Genomic DNA, 23,734 nt, shown 5'->3' on the forward strand with positions numbered 1-23,734 from the left:
TCCCCCCAGCAGCACTCCACCATATTGTCTCGCTCGGTCTTACATGTGCAGTCACACTCTATATCTATCAGATTTAACAGCAGGGGTTCGGATTATATCCACCGAGAGAGGCACAGTCTTACACAGGTCTGTACCTGCGTAGGTGTGTGTGTAGGTGTGACGGAGACGTTACATTAAATTATATTTCTTTTTCTCTGCAGAGTTTCTCTGCAGAAAAGCGCTGATTTTTAAAGTCTCTATCTAAAGTTTCTATTTATGTCTCTGGATGATTTACAGTATTGCATTATGTGTTTTTGTGCATTATGAAAAGTGTAAACAGTGCAGAGTTAGCAATGAGTCAGAGATGGAGGAGATGACAGCTCCTCAGCTGACAGACTGGCCTCTTGAGCTGTCACCTTCCACCTATTAGTTTGTTTGTGTGGTTCAGGTTCCCCATAAACAGATTTAAAAACTGCTCCTCACAATGCAGTTTGAAGCTAGTGAGCTCTTCATAGAAACCAACCCTAATGCAGCAGGGCTGTTTACACTAGGTGTTTCCTCTAGGGATTTATTCTTATGGCAGAAATTTTGAGGAACATGACAGTGAGATTAGTTAAAATGTAACCAGCAGAGCGACAGAGAAAAGCAGCGGCAGAAAGGAAGCAGCTCCTTCGAAAGTGAGAAAAGTTGATCTGTTCTAAGATGACAGTTTCACTGACTCCAAAAAGTCTAATTTCCCATGGTGAGTGGGAGAAGTGAGAGAAGTTGAAAAGATCAGAGGAACACTGTGCTGAAGCTCGAGTTCACATTTGTGTGACTGTAGAGTTGAGCCTGTTTCTTTTTTTTTCTTTAGTGGAAAAAAAAGTTTTTAGTTTAGTTTCATTTTTACAACAATGCCGTGGAAGCTGCTGAGTGTGCTAATGAAAATGCAGGAGATGTGCTTCTCTGTTTGCTTGTTTAGATTTTTGGCGATGCTAGCAGCGTGGTTGTAGGCATGGCGACCATAAAAACCAACCTCTAATCTAATAGAGCCATGAAATGATGTATTCTGACAAATAGGGATGGGTATCGTTTAGGTTTTATCCGATACCGGTGCCAAACCGGTACTTTTGAAACGGTGCCGGTGCTTAAACGGTGCTCAAACCGGTGCTTAAAGAATGAAGAACACACACTTTGTCCAAAAACCTCTCATGTTTAGCTGTTTTTTTGTAAAAAGATAACAATGTTAGCCTTTTCTGCAGCTATAGGGCATATATGGTATCACTCTTGGCTGGAAGCAGTGCTTAAACAATGGGAAAACACAAACTTTGTCCAAAAACCTCTCATGTTTAACTGTTTTCCACTTTTTCTTTGGTCATTTTAGCCGTTTTGGCCAGGGTGAAGGGAGTATCTGCCATCAAACAAGAAGACAGCCGCATGTAACTACAACGGTGTTTGCTAGTTCACCTTACATGCATTAATGTAATAATGTGGTTAGCCTACTCAACGTTAATTACACACGAACAACATGAAGCTACTCACGCAGAGGAGAACGGCTGCTGCTGCCATCATCATCTGTCATCATTTCTGCTACACTGACAGGGCTAGGGGCCAGGACTCTCCTCTTTGGGTTTTTGGGGGATGTTGCTAACTCCGGGTCCGATAACAGGCACCACACCCGCAGTAGATGTGCAAGGTGTGAGGTCTCGCAGCAAGCTATCAAATACGGTGCATTTCTCGGCTTTAAAAAAAAAACGCTATGCGTCGCCAGGTGTTTCATCAGATTCGAGGTGTTACCTCCTTTGACAGTATCAGCTTAAAGCACTTGTTGCAGGCTGCTGAGTTTGCATCTTTTGCTGTGAAGTACAGCCAGACTTTGACCGCTTCGCCTTGGGCATTTTTAATCTGTAGCTCTGCTCTAAGAGAACGTACGTACCTGGCCCCGCCTACTATCCTCGGAAACGTAAAATGATTGGCTAGAATTGGCTCAGGAAAAAAAAAGCACCGAAATAAAGCACCGAAATGTGCGCTGCTTTTCGGTCTGGTTACTACCGTTTATGTCAGAACGCACCGGACACCGGTACCCATCCCTACTGACAAATGTATTTATGGTCACCAAAGAATGAAGTCTGCTTTGTCTTTAGAGCTAATTAACATTAACACATGTGCAATACTGTGTAATGCAAATTTGGTTATCATTAAACAGCAGAATGCTGTGAGGACAGCCACTGTTGCTATTTCATGAATATTTTTAGCATCTAGTTTTTGTGATGAGACGCTACATGACAAAAATGTTGTTCATGGGCTGTTCAGCTTTGAGATTTTGGGGTTATTTTTCTTTATTTACATGTCTGCCTTCAGACTCATGTAATGAAATACAATAAAATACAAAAATACACATTTAGGTTGATATTTTGCCACTTTACCTGCTGGACATTGATGCAAATTTTGCATGTTAAAACATGTTTAAAGTGCTTAACATGAATACCTAAACATAAAATCTCAGAACACTTAACAATATTAACAAGAACTGACTTAATATAAGTGAAGATATTGGTGAAGTTTAATAGTTTCATAGTGATATTTGTAGTTTAGTGGTGAAATGGACATCTGCACTTAATATAAAGACTGAATAAAAGAAAAGAAAAAAGAAATATTCACAAATCAAATTTCTTTTTACAGCTGGCTTTAAAACAGCCAGAGTGCCGTGCATATTTAAGTAATGTATTCACATTTATATGAAGCTCTTCTATTCTTACTGACCATTCAAACTTTCATTTTAACCATACATACAGCACTTTATGGCCAATTTAGAATCAGCAGTTACCCCAACACGCATGTCCTCAGACTGTGGGAGGAAGCCAAAGTACTAAGTTTTTATTATACTTCAAGTGAGTGAATGCTTCCAACATTATATTGCATCATTAGTGTCTTTATTAGAGATGAAAACACAGCTGTTCTTTATTGTGAATCTGCAGTTCTGGCTGTGCCCTCGTGATGGATTTCACAATAGACTACGATCACAGTATTAGAGAAATAAACTGTACACTCGAGATGTTAGTGTCATGGTGGCAAAAAGTAATCAGTAATTTTTGCATGCTCACACATATTCGTGCACACACACACACGCAGATATACACAGGGAGAGAAGGGAGGAGTCACTATCCAGAATGTGATTTCCTTGAGTCATTACCCTCCCTGCCACAGGGCTCTGTCTTTGCTGAGTCTGACTTAATGGTTTAATGTGCAGGAGCGCATTCAGTCTCAGGCAGACAGAATTACTTGGCTGTGGCTCGATGTCTCGCCTGTGTGTGTGTGTGTGAGATAGGGGACATGAGGGTGATAGGATGTGTAATTCGGTGTATGTACATTAACTGACAAGGTCCTTTGTTGGCAGTTTTTTGTCTTTCCTGCTGCCTTTGTTTGGAAGTTGTATACCGACTAGGCTCGACCACATACAGCCACATTTGGATGGTAGCATCTATGAAGGTCAGAGAAGCATCTGGACCGCTGACAGACAACCAGCCTGCTGTCTGTCTACCTGTCAGGCCCACGTGTCTCTATACATCCCTGTGACATCTGTGATTGATGCGTCAGCTGTCACAGACATACTAAATCCTGCTCGGCAGCTGGTGTTATGTTGTAGCAGACTGGGAGAAGGAGCTGCAGTTTTATATGAAGCCATCAAACACCTCTTCATTTTGATATTATTGTTGCACTAAATAAAAAGGAAACAGTGCAGAGGATGCATTTGTAGGTAGCTAGTGATTTTGAGCATTGTTAAATAGTCTTAGCTACTGTGGCTCTCTCCAGTTTGTGAAATTGTAATTGTAGATCACTTGAGAACTCTTTTATCTTTGAGTTTTATTGCTTTTAAATTGAACCTATGGGGGTAGTTCATTCATACAAATCAAGAAGAATCGAGTTAAGAGACCTTCATCTCATCTGCTCATTTTATTTGATAAAAATGTGAGAAATGTACAAGTTTAAAGTTTTCAAGCTTGTGTTCATAAGTATTGAGGAGATGGGCTTTCTTGCACTCTGTTTTGGACCAAATAAAAAACCAAATTGCTGTTGAAGAAGAGAATAATGTGTCTGTTGTGGCTTCCAGCAATTAATTATTAGCACAATTCACTGTTTTGTTGAAAATAATGAGAGCTAGTTTTTGTTTTATTCATATGTTGAAGCAGTTATTCAAAATCCAGATTGCAAATCCCTCTGCATCGTTTTTTTCAGTACAGATTTTCATGCAAATTTAAATTGAATATTTAACAAGGCTGTGTGTTTTAAGCAATTTGTTCGCAGTTCCCCTGAATCCTGTATACTCAAGTGTTATCAGGAGTTTCATTTCAGGTCAAGAACTTAGGCGACCTCCCGTCATGTCCAGAGCAGAGCACAAATACCGGATGTATTGTAGCCGAGGGCGAAAGGCGTCCATGTCCCCATTAGCCCTCATAGTTTGTTTTGAGTCTCATCTCCTCTGTCTCCTTGCTACACAGTAGTCTGGAGCTATTGCACTGGAAATTTGTGACCCCAGAAAGTTTTCCGCTGTTGTAGTTCGAAAAATGATGTGAACATGAATGTTACCCCAGCGTGTTCGTGCCTTTGTGCATCTTTTAGCCTTTGGACCAACACTCATTTTCTAATGCAGAAGCCCAACGTGAGGTCATATGTGCATGCAGATTTCAGCTTATATGTATGCACAGTAAAAGTAAAGCGCAGACATTTATTCCTGATGTCTATACTATTGATATATTTTTATTTACTCCTGCACATTTGGTGTTGGAGCACCTATAATTTCATTGTACATGTACAATGACAATAGAGGGCTATTCTATTCTATTCTATTCTATTCATTTATTACATAATTGTATGTTTATTACTATCTTGTCTTAAGTGTTGTCTTCTTCTTGTGTTTGCCAGAATCAAAGTTAATGACCAGATCGTGGAGGTGGATGGGACCAGTTTGGTGGGCGTCACTCAGAGCTTTGCTGCCTCAGTCCTCAGGAACACATCAGGAGTTGTCCGGTAATACACACATGCAACCATAAACTATAATGCAGTCTAATGCAAAAAGTATTGGGAACAGGACATAGTAATGCTGGAGTGATAACTCCATTAGAATTCAAATTTTGAGAGTTGAATTGTGAAAACGAGCTGTAACAGTACAGCAGGATTTCAGGAAAGTGTGTCAAGCCGCTGTCAGCTCCAAAATCCCCGACTACTATTATACAGTCAGAGATATTTTACAGCTACCTAAAAGCTCTAAAGTGTTCTTTAAATTTAGTGATGGTCTCACTAGCAGCAGGAAGAGTATGAATGCAGTAAGTCCAGCTATCATGGTGCAAAAGTCCTACTTAGTGAGAAATACCTTAACATTACATGACGAGCTGTTTTTGTCAGGGTCTGCTAAGAGCACTGGGACGCAGAGGAAGTACTCACAGATGTGAAAGAGAAGGCTGCATTTAGTTGATTCTCGCTCTTGTCTTTCCTGTTTATTGACATGCTTTAGTGTTTATTTCTCTCTCTCTGGATTTTTGTCATTGTGTGTTATTGAGGATGTTCTCCACTCTTTTCATTCTGTCTCTTTTTCACCATTTCTTCTTCAGTCATCTCTGGAGAAGTGTGCGAGTTTATTTTCAGACCTCGACCTTGCTGGTGTAGAGCCCTCCATTCTTTGTCATGGATCTATATTCATATTACGCTTGAACTCACCTGTGGAAAGACAGATAGCTGTGTGGGAAGTACAGTGTCTGATGAAAAGCTGACGGCTGAACAAAGAGATAATAATCAAAAGTGTTGGACAGATGATGTTTGCTGAACTAATATTGACAGTGGAGATTTTCCAGGATGTGGCTGTACAGATGAGGCGCCTTGAAAACGCCGCCGTATATCATCTGTCCATCTAGCAAATACAAATAAATAGTTGTGACAAGTCTAAAAACTTAAGTATGCTGAAGTACTTGTAAGATATATAAATGTTGTAGTCCAGTATATGAACATTAAACTCTGACAGTGTTTACAGGAAATATAATGATCGCTGTTATTTCTTCCAACAAATTATCACTCCTACTGCCCTCTCTTCACTGTCACTCTTTCAGTCTTCATCCATCACATCTCACTCACTCCACCCCCTCCTCCTCCTCCTGCTCCTCCTCGGTAAATCCTTCCCTCACTCCGTCTGATCACCAGGGGTTTTATGGCCAACTGTCCTACATTTGCCATTTTGCTATATTTACCCCGGCTTCCAGCAGCAAATCATCCAGGTTTAGAGGTGATCCCAGGATCTTTTAAAAACGTGCTGCCAAAGGAAGGGACCAAGATCCCGTCACAGACATGGAACATTGGAAAATGGCTTTAGCACATAATAGATAGCATTAGATAAAAAGAATAAGGAAATCTGTGTTTTTTATCGATTATTTCTTTGTCATAACAATGATTCTTGGCGTTATGCAACCCTGATACGCAACTCTGCTTCACAACGCACAAATGCATTTTCTTTACAACTGTGGCAAATAAACAGGCTTTCCAATAGTGTAAGAATTATTGTCAAGAAGCACTGTTACAACAAACAAATACGAGTTGAGGAAACACAAATTTTCTTATTTTTGTTAAGTTTAGTTTCACACAAGACTCTGTAATCATTTTGTATTGATTAACTCTTTTGCAGAGCTTTGGAAGAAGCATTTAAATACGTTATTTGAGTAAAAGTGGAAATGTTACAGTGTAAACATTTTCTACAAGAAGAAGTCAAGTACACAAAATACTCCTTAAATAAAAGTAAAAATGTATCATACTATCTGTGCCTTTTATCCATAGCTCATTAAGCGGTCATATCTTCTGTTTCTGGAGTGTATCTGTTGATTTATTGTTTTAGAGTACATCACTTTAATAATGCATCTTGAGCTAATGTAGTTGCTTTATACTTTGCTGTGGGTCTAATTCTGTAATGACATATCATAATTTATCAGTACATTTATATTTAATGTTAATATTCTGCAAAATAATGAGTAACTAAAGCTTTAAAATAATGGTAATATAAGTACAGTAACTGCCCCCAAACTTTAGTGGAGCAGAAGTAAAAAGAAACATTTCAAAGTATTTAATCAAAGTAAATACACATCATAGTTATACTTAAGTGCCGTACTTGAGTAAGTGTATTTTTTGCATTCCACTATCAGACTTAATCATGCTCTAAATTGAACTCAAATTAGAGTTTAACAAAAACTTGCAGTAGATACATTAGATAGCATGTCTCCAACACGGCTGACCAGTCATATCTGGTATGTGTGAACCTGTGCTGACATCCTCAAACGGCTGTCAACCCAGTGCTGCCTAATGCTCAAGACGTGTGTCCTGCATTGCTTCTCCGAGCATCACTTTCTGCATCCTTGCCATGTCTCTATTAATTGGAGTAAATGGAATAAATCAGTGGTGTCTGCAGCTGAGCTGATCCTGCACAGCATCCTATGTGGCAGTCCGAGATCTTAAGGAGAAACTACGACAGGCTCCCCATGCGTGAGGGGAAAGGCTCTTTTCAGGTCAGCTACTCTTCAGACCTCCCTGCTGTCCAAAGGCTTCCTCCAGTAGAGTACTTAGCTTAACCCCCCCAACCCTCCTTTCTTTTTCTACTTACTGTGTGTCCTGGCCCTCAGTTGTTCCTTCACATGTAGATCAAATACGCCTCTCTGCTGGAGCGTAAGGCCTTCTCTCCATCCCCTTTAGAAATATATAAAAGAGCTCTCGGGAGATGAATTCACTTGATTAGACCCCATCTCCGAGCCACTCTCGCTCTCTTTTTCTGTTTTCTTCTCTCTCTCTCTCACGCACACACACACAATAGCTCGGGCCACGCTCACACATACACATAGTTACAGGGACCCTGCTGGGTGAGCCACAAAAATCCCCTTACTTGATTGCTCGGCTTCGTTGGTGTTACGAGGAGAATAAATTGGTGATTGCGTTATAAATTTTCTTTGGAGTTGCAGAACTATTATTTGCTGTAAGTTTTTACATTTTGAGCAGAAGCGCGATGAGAGAGAGGAGCATCTTTTTGCTTTGTTATCCCCTTATTTGTAGCTCTAATTTGTACTCTCAGTGCTCCCTCTCCCTGTAATATAGACAAACACAAATCTATAAGCAATCTTTATCTCTTGCTCTTTGTCATCATCTGCATCTTTAGCTGTATTTTAATGTGATATTTTCTGTGTTTGTTTGCATGCATAACTGCTGGTCTTCTCTGTTTAGTTCGCTGCCAGCCTAATAACAGGCTGCCTGGGCGAGCTGACTGTCGCCTCACATTATTATGCGTGTCCTGTCTCCCAGCCCTGCCCACTACGTCAGCACATATCGCTGCCATTGCTATGTGGCTGTGGGCCCCTGTTTTGCTCTCTGTGTTCATTTCTTTGCATAAATACACATCACAACAAGAAAGATGGTCAAAAAATTAATTTAAAGTTGTTTTCCTCTTCTGTATGATTTTGTAAAAAGGTGCACGTCAGGTTACATCATTAGGTTAAATCATAAGTTCCAGAGAGGTTTGTAGTTACATTGTAGGTTATGATGTAGATGAAGTATAAACCAAGTTTTAGACAAACGTCAAAACCTTTAAAATATTAAAAATTAAAAATATTAGTTTTTGTCAGATGCTACATTTACGATTAACCCCTTTATGTCGAGTTTCTAAAGAAAATAAATCTGATAACTCACAGTGTGAAAGGTTGTGGTTTTGTAATTAGAATTTTCATACTTGTAATTACGAGATAAATTATTTAACAAATTCAAATAGTCATGCAGTAACTAAAGCCGGCCGATATCGGTCCATTAGTTGCTTGCCAATCTGTTAATATTTAGTAAGTACAAAAAGACGAGACACCCTTCAAACATGTTATGAGTTTTGATGTTTCATTGTTTGTCCACCAGAGGGCGCGCTGCAACTTCCCTGCTGTGTTTTAAATGCTAAAGACGCAACAATGTGATCCAGGCTTAGGGAGAACATAAACGAGTAAATAAACATAACAAATGTTAGGGAAATCCGTGTGTGTCACAGAAAAAAACATCGGCCGACATATTGGAATATCAGCATTTTTACATCACCAAATATCAATCCTATATCTTTTAGGCTCTACTGTCATATTGTGCAATCCCGTGCTGGGCGCCTCTGTGTCTGTAGGTCAACAGTGCCTCTTGTTGTCACAGGTTTGTGATCGGCCGGGAGCGTCCAGGTCAGCAGAGTGAGGTGGCCACGCTCATCCAGCAGACCCTGGAGCAGGAAAGGAGACAGAGAGAACTACTAGAGCAGCAGTACGCCCACTATGACGCTGATGATGATGAGGTAATGACCATACGCAACCCTGGCCACTTCCCTGGGTGTCCTCTACGGTGCATTTGAGACTTTGTGAATGATAGTCTGAATATGCAAAGGTGCAGCTAGGGTAAGATGCCAGCCTCTTAATATGAGGAACATCATCTTAATAAATCTCATTATATCTGCATGTATTTGAGGTTCATTTGCTAACACATTTCTCTGCATGACACCGTAGTGAGAAAATGAGGCTTCTGGTTGTCACTTAATGCAAATAAGCTCCTTTCTCCTTCCAATGGGCTGGAAGTTATAGCTTATTAGCTTCATAAAACTGAGTGACAGTAGGCTTTGATGCTGGCACACAAAACAGCCTCTCTCTCTCAGCCACACATACTAAGAGGATGCCATGTGAGAGTCGGTCCTCGAAAGCATCACTCAGCATTTCTCTCTCTGATTCTGCTGCTTACTTGCTTGTTTAATCCACCAGACACTGAGCTCAGGGGCCTTCATATCTTTGTGTGTGTGTGTGTGTGTGTGTGTGTGTGTGTGTGTGTGTGTTCACCATGTAGACACTCTGACACTGTGTATACACAAGACATAACACAGTGTAGTAACATAAATCAATACCAAGTGTTTCCTCACTTACATACACAGGAACAGCCGCACTCATGCGTAGATCTACATGCAGACAAACACTACCAGACATCTTTCACTGTTTTCATCAGTGCTCTTTGAAGCTTTTCATTTCCCTGCAGACGGTGGATTGAGAGCACTCTTCATGCTTAAGAAACTCTTTTCCAGGCTCTGAATGCTGATACTACATGTCAGCACTGCCTAAGCTCCTACAGAGTGTTAAGGCTCAAATGTAATGTAAGATTTCAATATTGAAAAAGAAAATAAACACTTTAAGGGCTTTTTTTCCCCTCACAGATCCCCACATGGACATATAAACATAAGAATGGTGATTATATTAAATTTGTTAATCCATACATACATTAGAGCCTGCTGTAAAATGAATCAAAATCAGCCTCTGTGGAGCGCTAAGGCATCCATAACTTGCTGCTGATAGGGTAAACGGTTACAAAAGGATAACAAAGATGCGCGTTGCATTAAAAAGAGCTCATCAATATTAATATCTTTATAAATATTAGAAAGAGTCATTGGGTGGGTGGGAGTTATTTCTCAGTCTGAGGGCTGCAACAGAGTCTTCAGCTCTTTATTGGCGCTTCGAATCGGATCCCAAGAGGAAGGAGGAGTGCTCCATCATTTAACAACAGACATGCAGCAGACACATGCATGCCCATCTGTTAACAGTTAAATGGAAGCATAGCACACAAGTCTTATATTCAACCTTTGGTCCTCTAAATAATCTCATGCAATCTTTGTCATGTTCAACATAATAAATATTACTAATAATAGTGACAGAAGGACAAATAATTCAGTTATCAAAATTAACAGTATAGTGGTATGTGCTAAAACAAAAATAATAATAAGGGTGGAGCTGGAGGATTACTGTTACAGCAGCCAAAAAATTAAACACAACATATAAAGTAGAAGAGCTTAGTATTATAAATACAATACATTAATAATGAAAAAATAATAGAATAGCAATAATAATAAAATAAAGCAATAATTTAATAAAGTAATAATAAGTCTACAAAATTGTGCTAAAGATGGAGTTCAATTAAATATATAATAGGTTAAGCTTAATGAGTAAAAATCTAAATAAAATAAATACAGACGTCGTGGTGTGAAGCATGAAAGATTTCCTGTATCTGTCAAAACTGCTTCCAGTCAAAGGTGCATCACATGCTGGGCACCCTCAAAAAGGATTTTCTTTATACATTCAGCAGGAGGAAGTTATACTGTGATGATGACGGTGCTCCTGTGTATTTAATGGTCAACTCCACCATCTGTAAATGGTAGCTTAACGTATGTAGATGGTACTGTTTTAACAACCGGGCCTGTTATGGAAATGGGACCATTCGATTGCGATGCATGTGACTGAATCAGGCCTGAGCCTGCTATCTGGGAGATAGTTGGAGGGATGTGCAGGGAAAGATGAGGAGAAGATGTAGGGCACAGTAATGAGTGGAGATGAGAGCAGAGGCACAGAAGTGTGTACATGTGCATGTGGAGCGCAGGCACAAAGACAAGTGTACAAATGTTTTCTGTATTTCATTAGACGACTGATGATGGAAACTCCAAGTATAAGCTAATTGTTGCATATCAAGCCCGTCTCTTTATCATTTCTGAATCATATGGAGATTATAAAATGTATTTGTGAGATGCACTGATGAGAAAGCAAATTTACAGGGGGTAGGTGTATGATGGTAAAAGTAAGCTGCAGATGTTTTCATGGAGCAGCTTCACTGGAAGTGTTCGAGTCTGTTGGTCATCAGCCAAAGACTGAATCAACAAATCCATTTGGGCCCAGTGCTTAATGGTCTTTGCCAATACTCATTATACAGTGTTTTGGGCATCAGAGAAGAGAAAAGCTGCCTTGAATACATGCAGTGTAATGGCCTACATAAATGTCAAAACACAAAATATTTTTCATTTAAGTACTACTAAAAGCTGCAGTAATAAGTTGTTTCCGGTGACTTTCATTAGTCTCTTTATTTCTGAGAAACCTCGGCCTTCTCAGTCGTAGAATTAGCCCCGCTGGATGCTCATACCTCACTAGTTTTGACATGTGACCTTGTTGCACTTGAGGCAAGATGGTGAGTAACTTTTGAAAAAAACAAACCCCAAAAAGTGACAGATTTTGTCAGCATAACTTATCTGATGGCTTACTTTTAAAGAAATTATAATTTCAGCTCACCAGGCTGTCAAACTGATTTATTTCACACAAAGTTTAGGCAAGGTTACCTAAATCTTATGTAACCAGCAGCATTAAAATAGCATTACTTATGTAAAGTAGCAGGTGAAGCGAGGACGGCTGCAACAACATGCTTAAGAGTTTCGGGTAGTCAGATGAAGAAGATGGAAAGGATGTAAAAGGTGACAAATACAAGGCTGAAACCACAAGAGCATTGCTGGCGAGACCCAATCTAGGCTTGGGTGTCATGTGTCTTCTACTTGTAATGAAAAGGAAAGTAAATAAAAGCAACTGCTGTCTGCAGAAATTACTGGCAGGGGCAGTTTGATCATAGTTGAATACAAGGGGGGATGTATCCCCTCCAACATGATTACAGCCTTGGATAATTAAATGTCACAGTTGGAGCCTGACAGGTTATCTGTTTTGTCTGTTTAGGCTATTCTGCAGCCTGTTAACTTCTCACTGGAGGGTGAATGCTAATAGCTGTATTGGCTTCACTGTAGGAGTGGCTAATTGCCTGTTCAGTTAGTCATTTCACCTCAGATACCACTGCTGTGTTGGCGGTGTACTTAAAGTGACATCTGTCACACATTTCACTGGTTTTGTGCGAGTTTGTATAGATATCAACATAGACTAAAGTTGGTCGAAGTTCTGCTGGCTCTTTCCTGCTGTGCCTGCAGACTTGTGATGACAGCATGCAAATAAATGTCACTTTTACAAGACCCCGGGGACCCTTTACTAATATAAAACCTCTGTCATTTAAAAATGAATGACAGACAGACTGAAAACCAACCTTGGTTGCTTCTATTTATTCTTCATAAATGTGATAATATTAACCATGTGTGCTTTACAGTAAAGATTAAAAAATAGTGTGTGTGCTACTTGGATTTATATTTTGTACTCTGTTTTAAATATTCATGCAGATAATTGTCTCCGCGTGTGATTTTACATTTCCTCCTAAAGCAGACGGGAGAATACGCCACAGACGAAGAGGAGGCAGGAACAACAGTGGCAGGAGGAGAGAAGAGCATCGAAGTGTTTGACTTACCGGAGACGGAGGATATCTTGTCTCCGTCGGAGCTGGATGCCACTAAACTCTACCAGAAGTTCAGAGAGGTAACCTGAAACGCTGCTGATTACATAACTGATGGGAGCCTACAGCATTTTTCTCTGTCAGTGGTTTGAAGCGTACATTGCAAATACACCCGCAAAGCCACCAGAATTGCTTAGCTACTGAAAAAAGGTAATTAAATTTAACAACAGAAGAGACAAACACAATAGAGCCTCTGCTTAACTTGGCAAAACTATGCTTTTGTTAAGATCTGCGATCCGCTTACCCTCCCTAATTGCTAATCTGAATGATTAGAGGTGTGAATACAAAGTGATGTAAGTCCTCATTACACCTAATTGCCTGTGTTTTTAGTCGAAACCCCCAGAATAAGAATGAAAGTGAACACCATAAAGCTGGTTTTGAACCAGATCTTGGCAGCGCTTCACACACTGGGTTCCTCAGAATAGAAGCTCTCTTTGTTGAACCTCTGCTACCTTCGCTAACAGTGAACTCACTTTGAAGATTACAGCAATGAAACAGAACGTAAATTTACTGACAGTTAACTCATTTATGCTTTAATGCTGCTAAAAAGCTGGTAATATCGATCTCGTACTCCAAGACCGTTAACATCAGCGCTGTGGCACCACCGGCCTTCCACAATTGCTGTATGACACATTTAACAAATGGCTCCAGCTGCACTGCAGGCACTGCAGTGGATATCGAGTGAAAATATAATATAATCCCTGGGCTCAGGGTGTGTGCTTTTACTCTATTTTGTCATTTTCTCTGCTTCTTCACCTCTCCCATAGTTCACCTTTTCCATTTCATTCTTAAACGCCTCTCTGTTTTTGGTGTCTTTTAGGAACCAGTTGGCTTTTGTAAATGACAGAGAGAAAATGTGACGATACAAGATGTTGTTTGAAACAGCAATGATTAATAATTATGCTACAAAAAAATGGCACGACCAAACTTGTGCAGGCGTTGCTTTAAAACAGTCCCAGGTCAACCAACCATCTGCAGTCAGCTGTGACTTTAATGATGACAAAAAATGATGATAAGAAACAGTCGGTCTGCTGACAGAGGTTGAGGACTTCCTCCACCAACAGTGGCGTAGTGAGGTAGCTGCACAGCAGCCTTGCTTTTATACAAGAATATAACGAGAATGCAACCAGCTGGTTCAAGTCCCCTGTTGCAGGTGGCTTGTGCTCATCTGCATAGATTGACTCACATTGTAAATCTGTATTTATAATTTAGGCAGCAATTATTTTTAAACCTTTACCAATTTTGTCTCATCTGAGAGTGACTGCAGTCAGTCAGAGTCCGACTGCAGTGTATTCGCTTTGTGATCCACAGAGGACGGTGTTGCACGCTCACCCTCCGCAAGCTACTTGCAATCAGTCGCTAAATGAAAAAGAAAACCTGCGCTATCACTGAGACACCACGAAGTTTTTTTTTGGTCTCAAGGAAGTTGCTGTCCTATTTTTACTCCAGTGTGAGCTATAAGTAAATTATCTATCAGATGTCCACTGATTTGGTAAATGGTAAATAGACTGATTCTTATATAGCGCTTTTCTACTCTCACGGAGTACTCAAAGCACTCTATACAACATGCCTCATTCAACCAATCACACCCATTCTCACAAGCACTTTATCTACACTTAGTGCTTTCTAACAACATTCATACACATTCATACTCCGATGGATGCATCAGAGAGCAAGTTGGGGTTAGTATCTTGCCCAAGGATACTTGACATGCAGACTGGAGGAGCCAGGGATCGAACCACCGACCTTCCAATCAGTAGGTGACCTGCTCTACCTCCTGAGCTACAGCTAAGCTACGGCTTTGTAGACACAGCCAAATATTCTCCCCCAGTTTGAGTCAAACCTCTTTAAAAAAAGGGGAGGATGACTCTTTATATTAGAAAATGAAAGCTCTGCAAAAATGTAACGCTCTGCAGGTCTAACACAGTCATTATCCCAACATGTACCCACTTTAGTCGGTCATTTCTTTTCCTTTGTTCAGTCTTAGACTTGCTGCATCACTGAGCTTTATTCAGACTCACTAGTTAGGATCCGAGGATTTCTAGAAGTTGTTAGAAGATGTTATGCAGAAGCAGATTAACTTTTGCACCAAAAAGATTGGAAGCTCGAAAGCTACACAACTACCTTTTGCCATTTTTGCACATGCACCAGAGCCCTGAAGTTTTCTTGCAGTTACACAGTAGCCATGCGTTTAAGAACACACGTCGAACACAGACTTCTGAACATTAGCTGGTCTTTTTAAACCTGTCAGTCTCCTAATAAATAGGCTGTGTGATGTTGGATTGCGCTGACGTGAGAAGAGAACAGCTCATATCCTCTTGCATTCACTACTAGTGAGTGTGCATCATGCACTGCCTCCTATCCAGGCAGCTCCCTCGCCTCAGCCTCACAGAGTATTTCTAGCACTGCCAACTACTTCCCGCTGTGTGCGACATGTGAGAAAGGAGAAGTGTGAAAAATATCCTGATGTGATTCTACCAAAATTATTTGAAGTTGTGTGAAAACTTTTTAACTTACGCTACTGAAACTTCACACTAACGTTTGGTAAACTTTAAAGTGAATTTTTAAACAGAAGCAGAACTGTTGATTTTGTAACTCATTTCGGCCGCTGGAGGTACATCAGCTCATACAGAGATAGTGAATGATTGCAACAAAGAAACCCTTTTTCAGTATATACACATGAAAAATTGATATTTGCTTTCAGACATAATGAAAGAAGAATTTTTCAGGAGAAGGAGTAATTAGAAAAAAGTATGAGTATCAGTATTTGTACTGTAAAAAGCTCTGCCAGAGCTCTGTGTGTCACGCCTTTACTTTTCCCTCAGAGCTTTCACTTGTTTCCATATCCTGCTCTCTCTCTCTGCATCTCCTCTTCTCCTGTTTATGTCTGCTCAGTCATTATCTAACTTCCTGTCTGCCTTTAATGGACCACCCATATAAACTTGTACCTCTAACTAACACCAAAGTTTCTTAGATTTTTTAAAGAGTTTTAACATTGCATTAAAAATGCAAAACTTTATTTCATGTTAGAAAATGTATGATTTTTTTCCTTTATGGCTTCTTTAAACTACTTAGCAATTCATGCATCCCTCAGCTTTCCTTGCCTCTCCTCTGAGAGTGCATGTCAGTGCTGGAGCTGGGACGCTGTCAAGGGGAGGACAGAGTCGGCTGCCTCTGTCCGTCACGCTGTATCGACGCCACAGAGAGCCTGCTCAGCCATCCATTTGATTATTGACCGCCCTCTCTTTTCTCTCCTGTTTTCTTTTTTTCTCCTCCTCTGCTACCAACAGCTCCAAATCAAGCACACGGTGACCGAGGCCGAGATCCAGAAACTGAAAAACAAGGTAAGGGATTAAAACCGTCTGTGGGCAATCGGGGGACTGGTTGTGGGTGCATTTTGTCAGTGTTCACATGATTTTTAAATCAATGTGGGACTGGGGTCAGGATAGCCGGTGAGCAGCGGTTCAAGCTTGGGTGGAAATGTTTGGGAGATAATCTTTGGTGTTATAAGCGATAGATACTTTACAGAAACAATCCACAGCTAAAATACTTTAAATACACTTTGTATAAAAATTGAACATAGTATTGTCTCTTTGTATGAAGCACTCAGTGTTGTCAGGGTCTCTGTGAATGCATTTGAGCCTGCATACATATAAATAATGGTGTATTATTCATATGCAGTATGATCAAAGTGATGCCTATAAAGCTTTTTTCATGATAGTAACAATGTTCCTTGTGATGCAATATGTACTCTTAATACAGGCTTTGCTCCGAAAAGGAGGTTTTATTAGCTTTTGCTTGCTGATTTTATAACTGTAGGTTTGATTTTGTCTTAACTTTGAGACTCTAAAACGTCTAAAAAGTTCGTTTTTTAACAATTAAAAAAAAGTCTATAACTTCTTACTCAATATTGGTTACATATCCTGTTAAAAGTCGCTGTTTTTTTCTGATCTCCTTTGGTATGTGTATATCTGTAATATGTTGTATATGTAGTGTTGGACATTATTGGACAATGCTGATTTTGCCTGCAGCTGGCGTCAGTGGAGCGGGAAAAGCAGCGCTGGGAGAAGGAGAAGAGCCAGCTGAAGGCCAGCATCGAGGAGAACAAGGAAAGGATGTTGAAGCTGGAGAGCTACTGGATCGAGGCGCAGACGCTCTGCCACACTGTCAATGAACACCTGAAGGAGGCCCAGGCCCAGTACCAGGCCCTGGAGAAGAAGTACAACAAAGCCAAGAAGCTCATCAAAGACTTCCAGCAGAAGTGAGTGAACTCTGGTTAAACTGATCACATTGGACTTCTCACTGTGTTTATTTTCTCTGTCAGGAAATCTCAGTTACATTAAGCATTGGACCAATGACAGTGGTTTGGGTTCAACTGTTAATACAGTTTGAAAACCAGCAGCAACTTAGGTTACTGTAACTAATCATGCACTTTCTAATTAGGGTCATTTATCTGAGTTTACAGCATTAGTCAGACTGAAAGAATGCTGAATGTACATAAATTAAAAAAAAACTCATTGCAATTTAAAGTCACATAGTTAGCTATTCAGTGAGGCTATGTATAGTATTTTATATGATTATCTTGCAGGTATTTATGATGTCACATACTGGCAATCCCACGTTCGGTTCACTATTTTCACTCAGTTTCAGATTTTAATGTGTGCTAGCAGTTAATCAAAAATTATTTATGGAAGCTAGTGCATTGGGAAAACTAAAAACTGAACATCCAAGTGATTAAAAATGGGAAGGAGACAAGAACGTCTTAACAAAGTTTCATAGTTTCAAATTCTATGAATATTGCATATTATCTGAGAAAAAATTACTGATTACTTTTTGAGGGACTGAAATCAGGGCGAAAAAACACTTATGTGTGATAAATTTGGTCTAGTTAGGCACACTTCATACAAAATCAGTCTGTTTCCATATGTTACTGTAGCATAACTGAGTCAGAAACCTCTGCCTAGGTGCTTTCATTAAATGTACTCGGTCTAGAAGGAAACGTCACATTTATTATGACACTTCAACTCTTTCAAATGAGTACTTTAGCATTAATCCTACAAACATATGTTTTAATTTTAAAAAAACTTGGATGAATTCCTTTGTTTTTCCTTCTACAGCTACCCTCACTTCTCTCAGTGAACCTGAAAAAGAATATCTACCTCATTTCCATCTGTGAGCTGGACCAGCTCTCTTTCTTTTAAGCCTTATCCCAGTTCAACAGTAAGAACTGTGTTTCCATTTTAATGCAGTGCAGCACTCCCTCCTTTTCTGTGCACTGATTTCAGAACCTCTCCTGCTCAGCTTCAGTCTGACTGGATATAATTGGCTGTGCCCCTGCAGGCCAAATGGAAGCAAAGCGATGAAACAAACTCTCCATGCTGATCTGTACCTTCGGCCTGAGCTGCAGAGGAGAGAGACTGTGTGCCTTTCATTATGCAAACATCCTCACGTGCTCTTTCCTCCTTTGACCTGGAAATTGTTTCTGTCTCCCATCACGGAGGTCTTCAGATCCCCTTAAATGCGCCTTTAAGGAGAGAGCATCCATCTGGAGGGGCTTAAAGTGAAGAAACACAGGTGTATCCTTCCTTGTGTCTCTCCCTCACATCCTCAGTGGGAGGAGTTAAGATGTGATGAAGAAATGAGAAAGGAAAGCAAATAGAGGAGGGTAAAGCAGAGGTAAAAGGAAAAAAGATGTGCGTGCGTGCGTGTTAACCGGGAACAGCGTGATCGGGGTAAAATGAGTCATTCTGGCATCCTCAGACAGCCTCAATTCCCTTATTACCACAGCTGAGCGAGAGGCAAGGCACTATCACACATGATGAAATGTGCACATGCACATATTATAGCTGTATCTTGTTTCCTATGTTAACACACATCTCCTCTCCCCTGCCTCCTGTTCCTCCAGAGAGGTGGAGTTCATCCAGAAGGAGGATGCAGAGAGGAGGCGGCTGGAGGAGGCTGAGAAAGCTCACCTGGCTGAGATCCAGGGACTGCAAGTCAGGGTAAGCTATCTTTTTTTTCTATCCACTTTTCATTTTTGCAATAACTGAATAGCTTCCTGCCTTGTAGCTGTTCAGATTGGGCCTTTAAAATTAAGCTTTTTGGCCTTAAATAAAATTGAAAATATGCTAATGAGTGATACAGGCTGGCCTTGTGTGAAATTACATGCAAAGCCAATAATCAGGATGGACAGAAAGATCTTTAGGAGCACCCCCCTGTGCTCTTTCTGCCACTTGGTGTTTCTTGTGATGTGCTCAGGCCCAGTGGTCACATCTGTTGTCAAACTTGGCATTGGTTTATTTTTCTTTCTTCTTTTTTTTTACTTTATAACTTTGATTGCAGACTGGATGACCTTTCTTACATGTCGTACCGCCTCTGCCGCCTCTTGTTTGCCGTTTCACTCTTTTCAATAAAAAGGAAGTGCGACACAAAGATAATCATGCTGGTGTGAGGTTTAATCATCGACCTTTAGGCCTTTCTTCACAGCTGAATTGTCAATCAAGCCTTTGTTTTTTGCATTCGACATTCATTTCTTTTCTGGATTTCAAAGGGTAAATAGTCGAGGGTGGCACAGGTAAGAGTTTTGGAAAACAGTAGACTCTGTATGCTCTGATACTCCCTCTGTACAACAACACACAGAGTCTTTGTTTAACTACACTGACACACTGGAACAATTGTACTATATGTTCAGATATTTGTACACACTTGGCCAGCCCCTGAAACTGATTTCTAGGTCCGTGCTCCTTTGTGCAGCCCCTCATTCATCAAGGATATGAAACAAGCTATTTTAGGACCACTACCTAAGCCGACTTTCTTCTGATTGGCTCTCCCTTGTAAACAAAAGGTTTGAGCAGCAGAGAGGTGGGGGAGGCTTCTGTGTTTACAGCCAGAGCTGTCACTGCATTCCCTTCCCAATTCATGACTCAGGATTGTCTACTGGAACACCCACTCAATTTTGGTTTCCAATCCTGACTGTACAATTGAAGATGGTGACAGTCCACATAAACACTGGTAAAACTGTAAAACCTTGAATGGGCTGCAGTGGTGTATTCCTAGCTAGCTTTCTTTTATGGAGGAATTCTCTTTTTTCCTTTTTCAACTCAGGAGGGAGCTCACTCTGAGCACCAACATCTTCTGAGGTGCCAGAGCTGACCATATTAAGGATGTCCACCCTCAGTGACATCATACAGACCCAAGTCTAGTAAAACCTGCCTGAAACTGAGAGTTTGGAGTAATTTGAAGCCTGAGCTTGTAGCTCATAGGTATTACATGCACAGATGCCTACAGGTGATTAACATCGAGCGGTCCGCCCCTCTCTACAGATTGCAGCATTAGAGTCGGAGCTAATGCAGCTGATGAAGCAGAACGGCATCCAGGTCAACAACAACAACAGCAGCAGCAGTTCTGAGAGGCTCAGCGCTCAACAGCACAGCCCGAGCCGAGCTGCAACACAAGCCAGAGGTCTGTTTATGAGGGAACTGCCCATTATGGAAAAAGTATAATATCTCTATATGTTGTTGATGTTCTGCTTTCTGTTTGTTTGTTTGTTTTTCTTACCAAGAAGCTCAGTGTCATTCACATCTGTAAGAATTTTATTGGAATTTAAAATTGAACCAAGCAGCTAGCTAACTTAGCTTAGCAGTGGTGTTAATTTTTCTTTTGATTAAAACTATTTAGTTTTATCATAATTTACGCATCTAAATTCTTTTAGTTGTAGTCTTTTAAATATCACGAGATTACGATGAGAGATTCTCCACACAGTTTAGCATTTCAGTTTCCTTTACATTAATTGCAAAATGTGTCCGTCTGTCTGCTCTTCTCTTCCTCACAAGTGTTAAAAATTTGTCACATTTTCATGCGAAACAGGAGCATGGGTCCTAGTTGTAGCATAAAAAACAAAAACACACAACTTAATAAATTCTGATTGGATCTTGTCTCTCCAGAATACTTCCATCTTGTTTTTATCCCTGTGAATTAATTTTTATTTAGTTGTCTTTTTACTTATTTACTTATTGTCTTTTGGACAACAACAAAAGGTTGTTGTCAAAAACTATGATGAAAATCACTGATCAGTGAAATTAAAACTGCTTAGCAGGTGTGGGAGTAAAACCAGAGCTGCCTACCAGTCGCTCTAAAGCTCACTAATGAATATGTCATATCTTGGTTTGTTTTGTATGAATCAGTAAAAAACTGATACATTAAAAAAGTAACTTTTGTGCTAAGTTGAGCTTGTCTAATGAATCTTGCAGTTTAATGATGATTTTGTTTTTAAAGTACATTAAAAAAAACATTGCACTATCCAGTTCTTTACTGTAAACTCACACACTCCACTGTAGATAATATGGAAATATCGTCCTCAAGTCTTTTTAAGCTCCGCTGGCTTCATTTCAGTGGCTGTAACCGTCAGAACAGTAGAAGAAGCGCCATATCTAGTACAGTTCAGCGCAGACAGGATAGCAGAGTGATCAGATCGGCAGTGAGACGAATGATGCAGTCATGTATGCTATATTAAAACAAGAGGGGCCGAGGGATACGGCTTGAACGGGATATAAAGGAGAGAGCACACGTGGGAGGAGAATACAGGATCTGCTGAAATTATCTTTTTGAAATTTAAGTGATTCAGTCTTTGTTTCATCTGACAGCATCTCCACGCGCACTCGGGGAATGAGGAGAACGATGATAATCGTCTGCCTAATTAGAAGTGTCGCTCATGGGGGAAGTTTGGACATTTTAACTGAATTGATGTTTTTTTAATAGATGTGTTTAATGTGGGTGTCGACACAGGGTCAGGGAAAATTAAGAAGTTTAAAATAAGTAAAATTTAAAAAACAAACGTCACGGATGGACGATGTCATCATGGAGGGATGCACTGTGCTCGGGTATACCAAAAGCTGTTTTTGCTCACCGTTTCTTTGTTGTGTGTGTGGGTGTGACTCTAGACATGAAGGAGGGCTCTCCCCACTCACCCAGCAAAATAAAGGGCTACGGAGGAGTTCCCAGAGACAGCATCTGCTCCACAGAAGGAGAGGTTTGTATTAACACATGTTTCTTTTACTCAGTGAAACCTTAACACAGTTACACGATTTCTTATTTAACAACTGTTGAAACATGAAGCAGACTTGATGCAGACAGATGTGACTTTTAATCAAACGAGCTCCATTATTCTCATTAGCGTACTCTTACATTTAATATGTCTCAGATTTCACCACAGGGTGTTTGCTATGTGCGTGTTTGTGGGCCTTTAACCCCTGTCCATTCCACTTTATTCCTTCTAATGGATTAATTGCCGCGTGTTGCTCTGCCACTCTAATTGAGTGTGTGGTTCTGTCACAACTTATTGTCTCTCCCAGTGTGATAATAACAGCCACAGTCTTTTTTTCTGGATGAAAGGCTCGGGTTTGGCTAATGCTGTCACTTAACTCAGCAAGTTCAGATTAGATAAACAACTCGAGAACTGGATCAGAATTGGCAGGAACACAGAAGCTAAGGCACTGTGGTGCTTCCTGGGGAAAAGAGGGCAAGGAATTAGAAATGGTGAAAGTATGTCAAGTGACTTCTGTCAGATTAGTGCGCAGCTCTGGCTGCTCAGATCTTATTCTTTGATTGCACTTAATTTCCTCTTCGTTCTGTGGGAGTTCTTTGCAGGTTTTGCTTGTCTTCTCTTTCGCTCTCTCCTTAGTTACATTTCTCACATTTTTATGGCCTCTTAAATTAACTTCATCGTTCTTCTTCTCTCTGCTGTTAGATCTCTGAAGGTCGTGGAAGTCAATCCCACAGCCACTCTGGTCCGTTTCGTAGTGTGGCCTCTTGCGATGGAGGAGTTCCAGCACTTAGGGTCCAGGCCAGTGCAGAGGGCTCCCCCAGAAAAACACTCCACGGTTAGCACTCCTGGATAATGCAGAACTCTTTTAAGGTCATTATTTGATGTGGGAGTAATGTCAGTGCGGGTGTTTCTTATCACAGGTTCTCAGTCTCCGAGCCCCTCTCATAGTTTGGAGGAGCAGAGACCAGCTCTGGACCCTGGGTAAGACAGCAGATGATGCAATGACTTGTTAACTTTTTGAGTGAATTGATGCATCATACATTGTCCAGAGAAGTGTCGTCAAATGAAGTTGATAGATGAAGTTGTTAATCAAACACAAGGATCACGTATAAAAGAGCAGTGCTGTGTAGACTCACTGGGCACCTTATTAAGTACAGCTTACTCGTACTGGGTTGGATGCCCTTTTAGTAAAGTGCTAAAATGTTACGTTCAAGAAACCAGTTAGAAGTTATTTGAGCTTTGTGACATGGTGTCTTATCCTGCTGGAAGCAGCCATCAGTAGATGGGTACACTGTGGTCATAAAAGGATGGACATGGTCAACATTAGTACTCGAGTAGGCTGTGGCATTTAAGCGATGCTCAGTTGATGCTAAGGAACCTAAAATATATAGAGAAAATTCCCACACACCATTACACCACCAGCAGCCTCAACCATTGGTAGAAAGCAGGATGGATCTATGCTTTTCTGCCAAATTCTGAACCCAACATTCAAATTTTGCAGCAGATCATCATTAG

The 23,734-nt window shown here is 40.4% G+C and overlaps 1 protein-coding gene across 8 annotated transcripts in view; it reads left to right on the forward strand.

The window, feature by feature from the left end:
- ppp1r9a (protein phosphatase 1, regulatory subunit 9A) overlaps window positions 1–23,734 on the forward strand; it is a 54,513-nt gene that overhangs the window by 23,207 nt on the left and 7,572 nt on the right. For 6 of the 8 annotated variants that reach the window (XM_019350521.2, XM_025902191.1, XM_005461997.4 and 3 more), the window contains exons 5-14: window positions 4,882–4,986; window positions 9,157–9,292; window positions 13,047–13,199; window positions 16,467–16,520; window positions 17,208–17,437; window positions 19,082–19,178; window positions 20,499–20,637; window positions 22,116–22,204; window positions 22,922–23,054; window positions 23,140–23,200. In XM_019350521.2, the coding sequence (XP_019206066.1) occupies window positions 4,882–4,986; window positions 9,157–9,292; window positions 13,047–13,199; window positions 16,467–16,520; window positions 17,208–17,437; window positions 19,082–19,178; window positions 20,499–20,637; window positions 22,116–22,204; window positions 22,922–23,054; window positions 23,140–23,200 (1,197 nt within the window). The remainder of the gene's footprint in view (window positions 1–4,881; window positions 4,987–9,156; window positions 9,293–13,046; window positions 13,200–16,466; window positions 16,521–17,207; window positions 17,438–19,081; window positions 19,179–20,498; window positions 20,638–22,115; window positions 22,205–22,921; window positions 23,055–23,139; window positions 23,201–23,734) is intronic. The other 2 variants (XM_019350522.2, XM_025902192.1) reach the window with 1 other exon arrangement.

The sequence above is a fragment of the Oreochromis niloticus genome, linkage group LG22, assembly GCF_001858045.2.
Source record: "Oreochromis niloticus isolate F11D_XX linkage group LG22, O_niloticus_UMD_NMBU, whole genome shotgun sequence".
NCBI lineage: Eukaryota > Metazoa > Chordata > Actinopteri > Cichliformes > Cichlidae > Oreochromis > Oreochromis niloticus.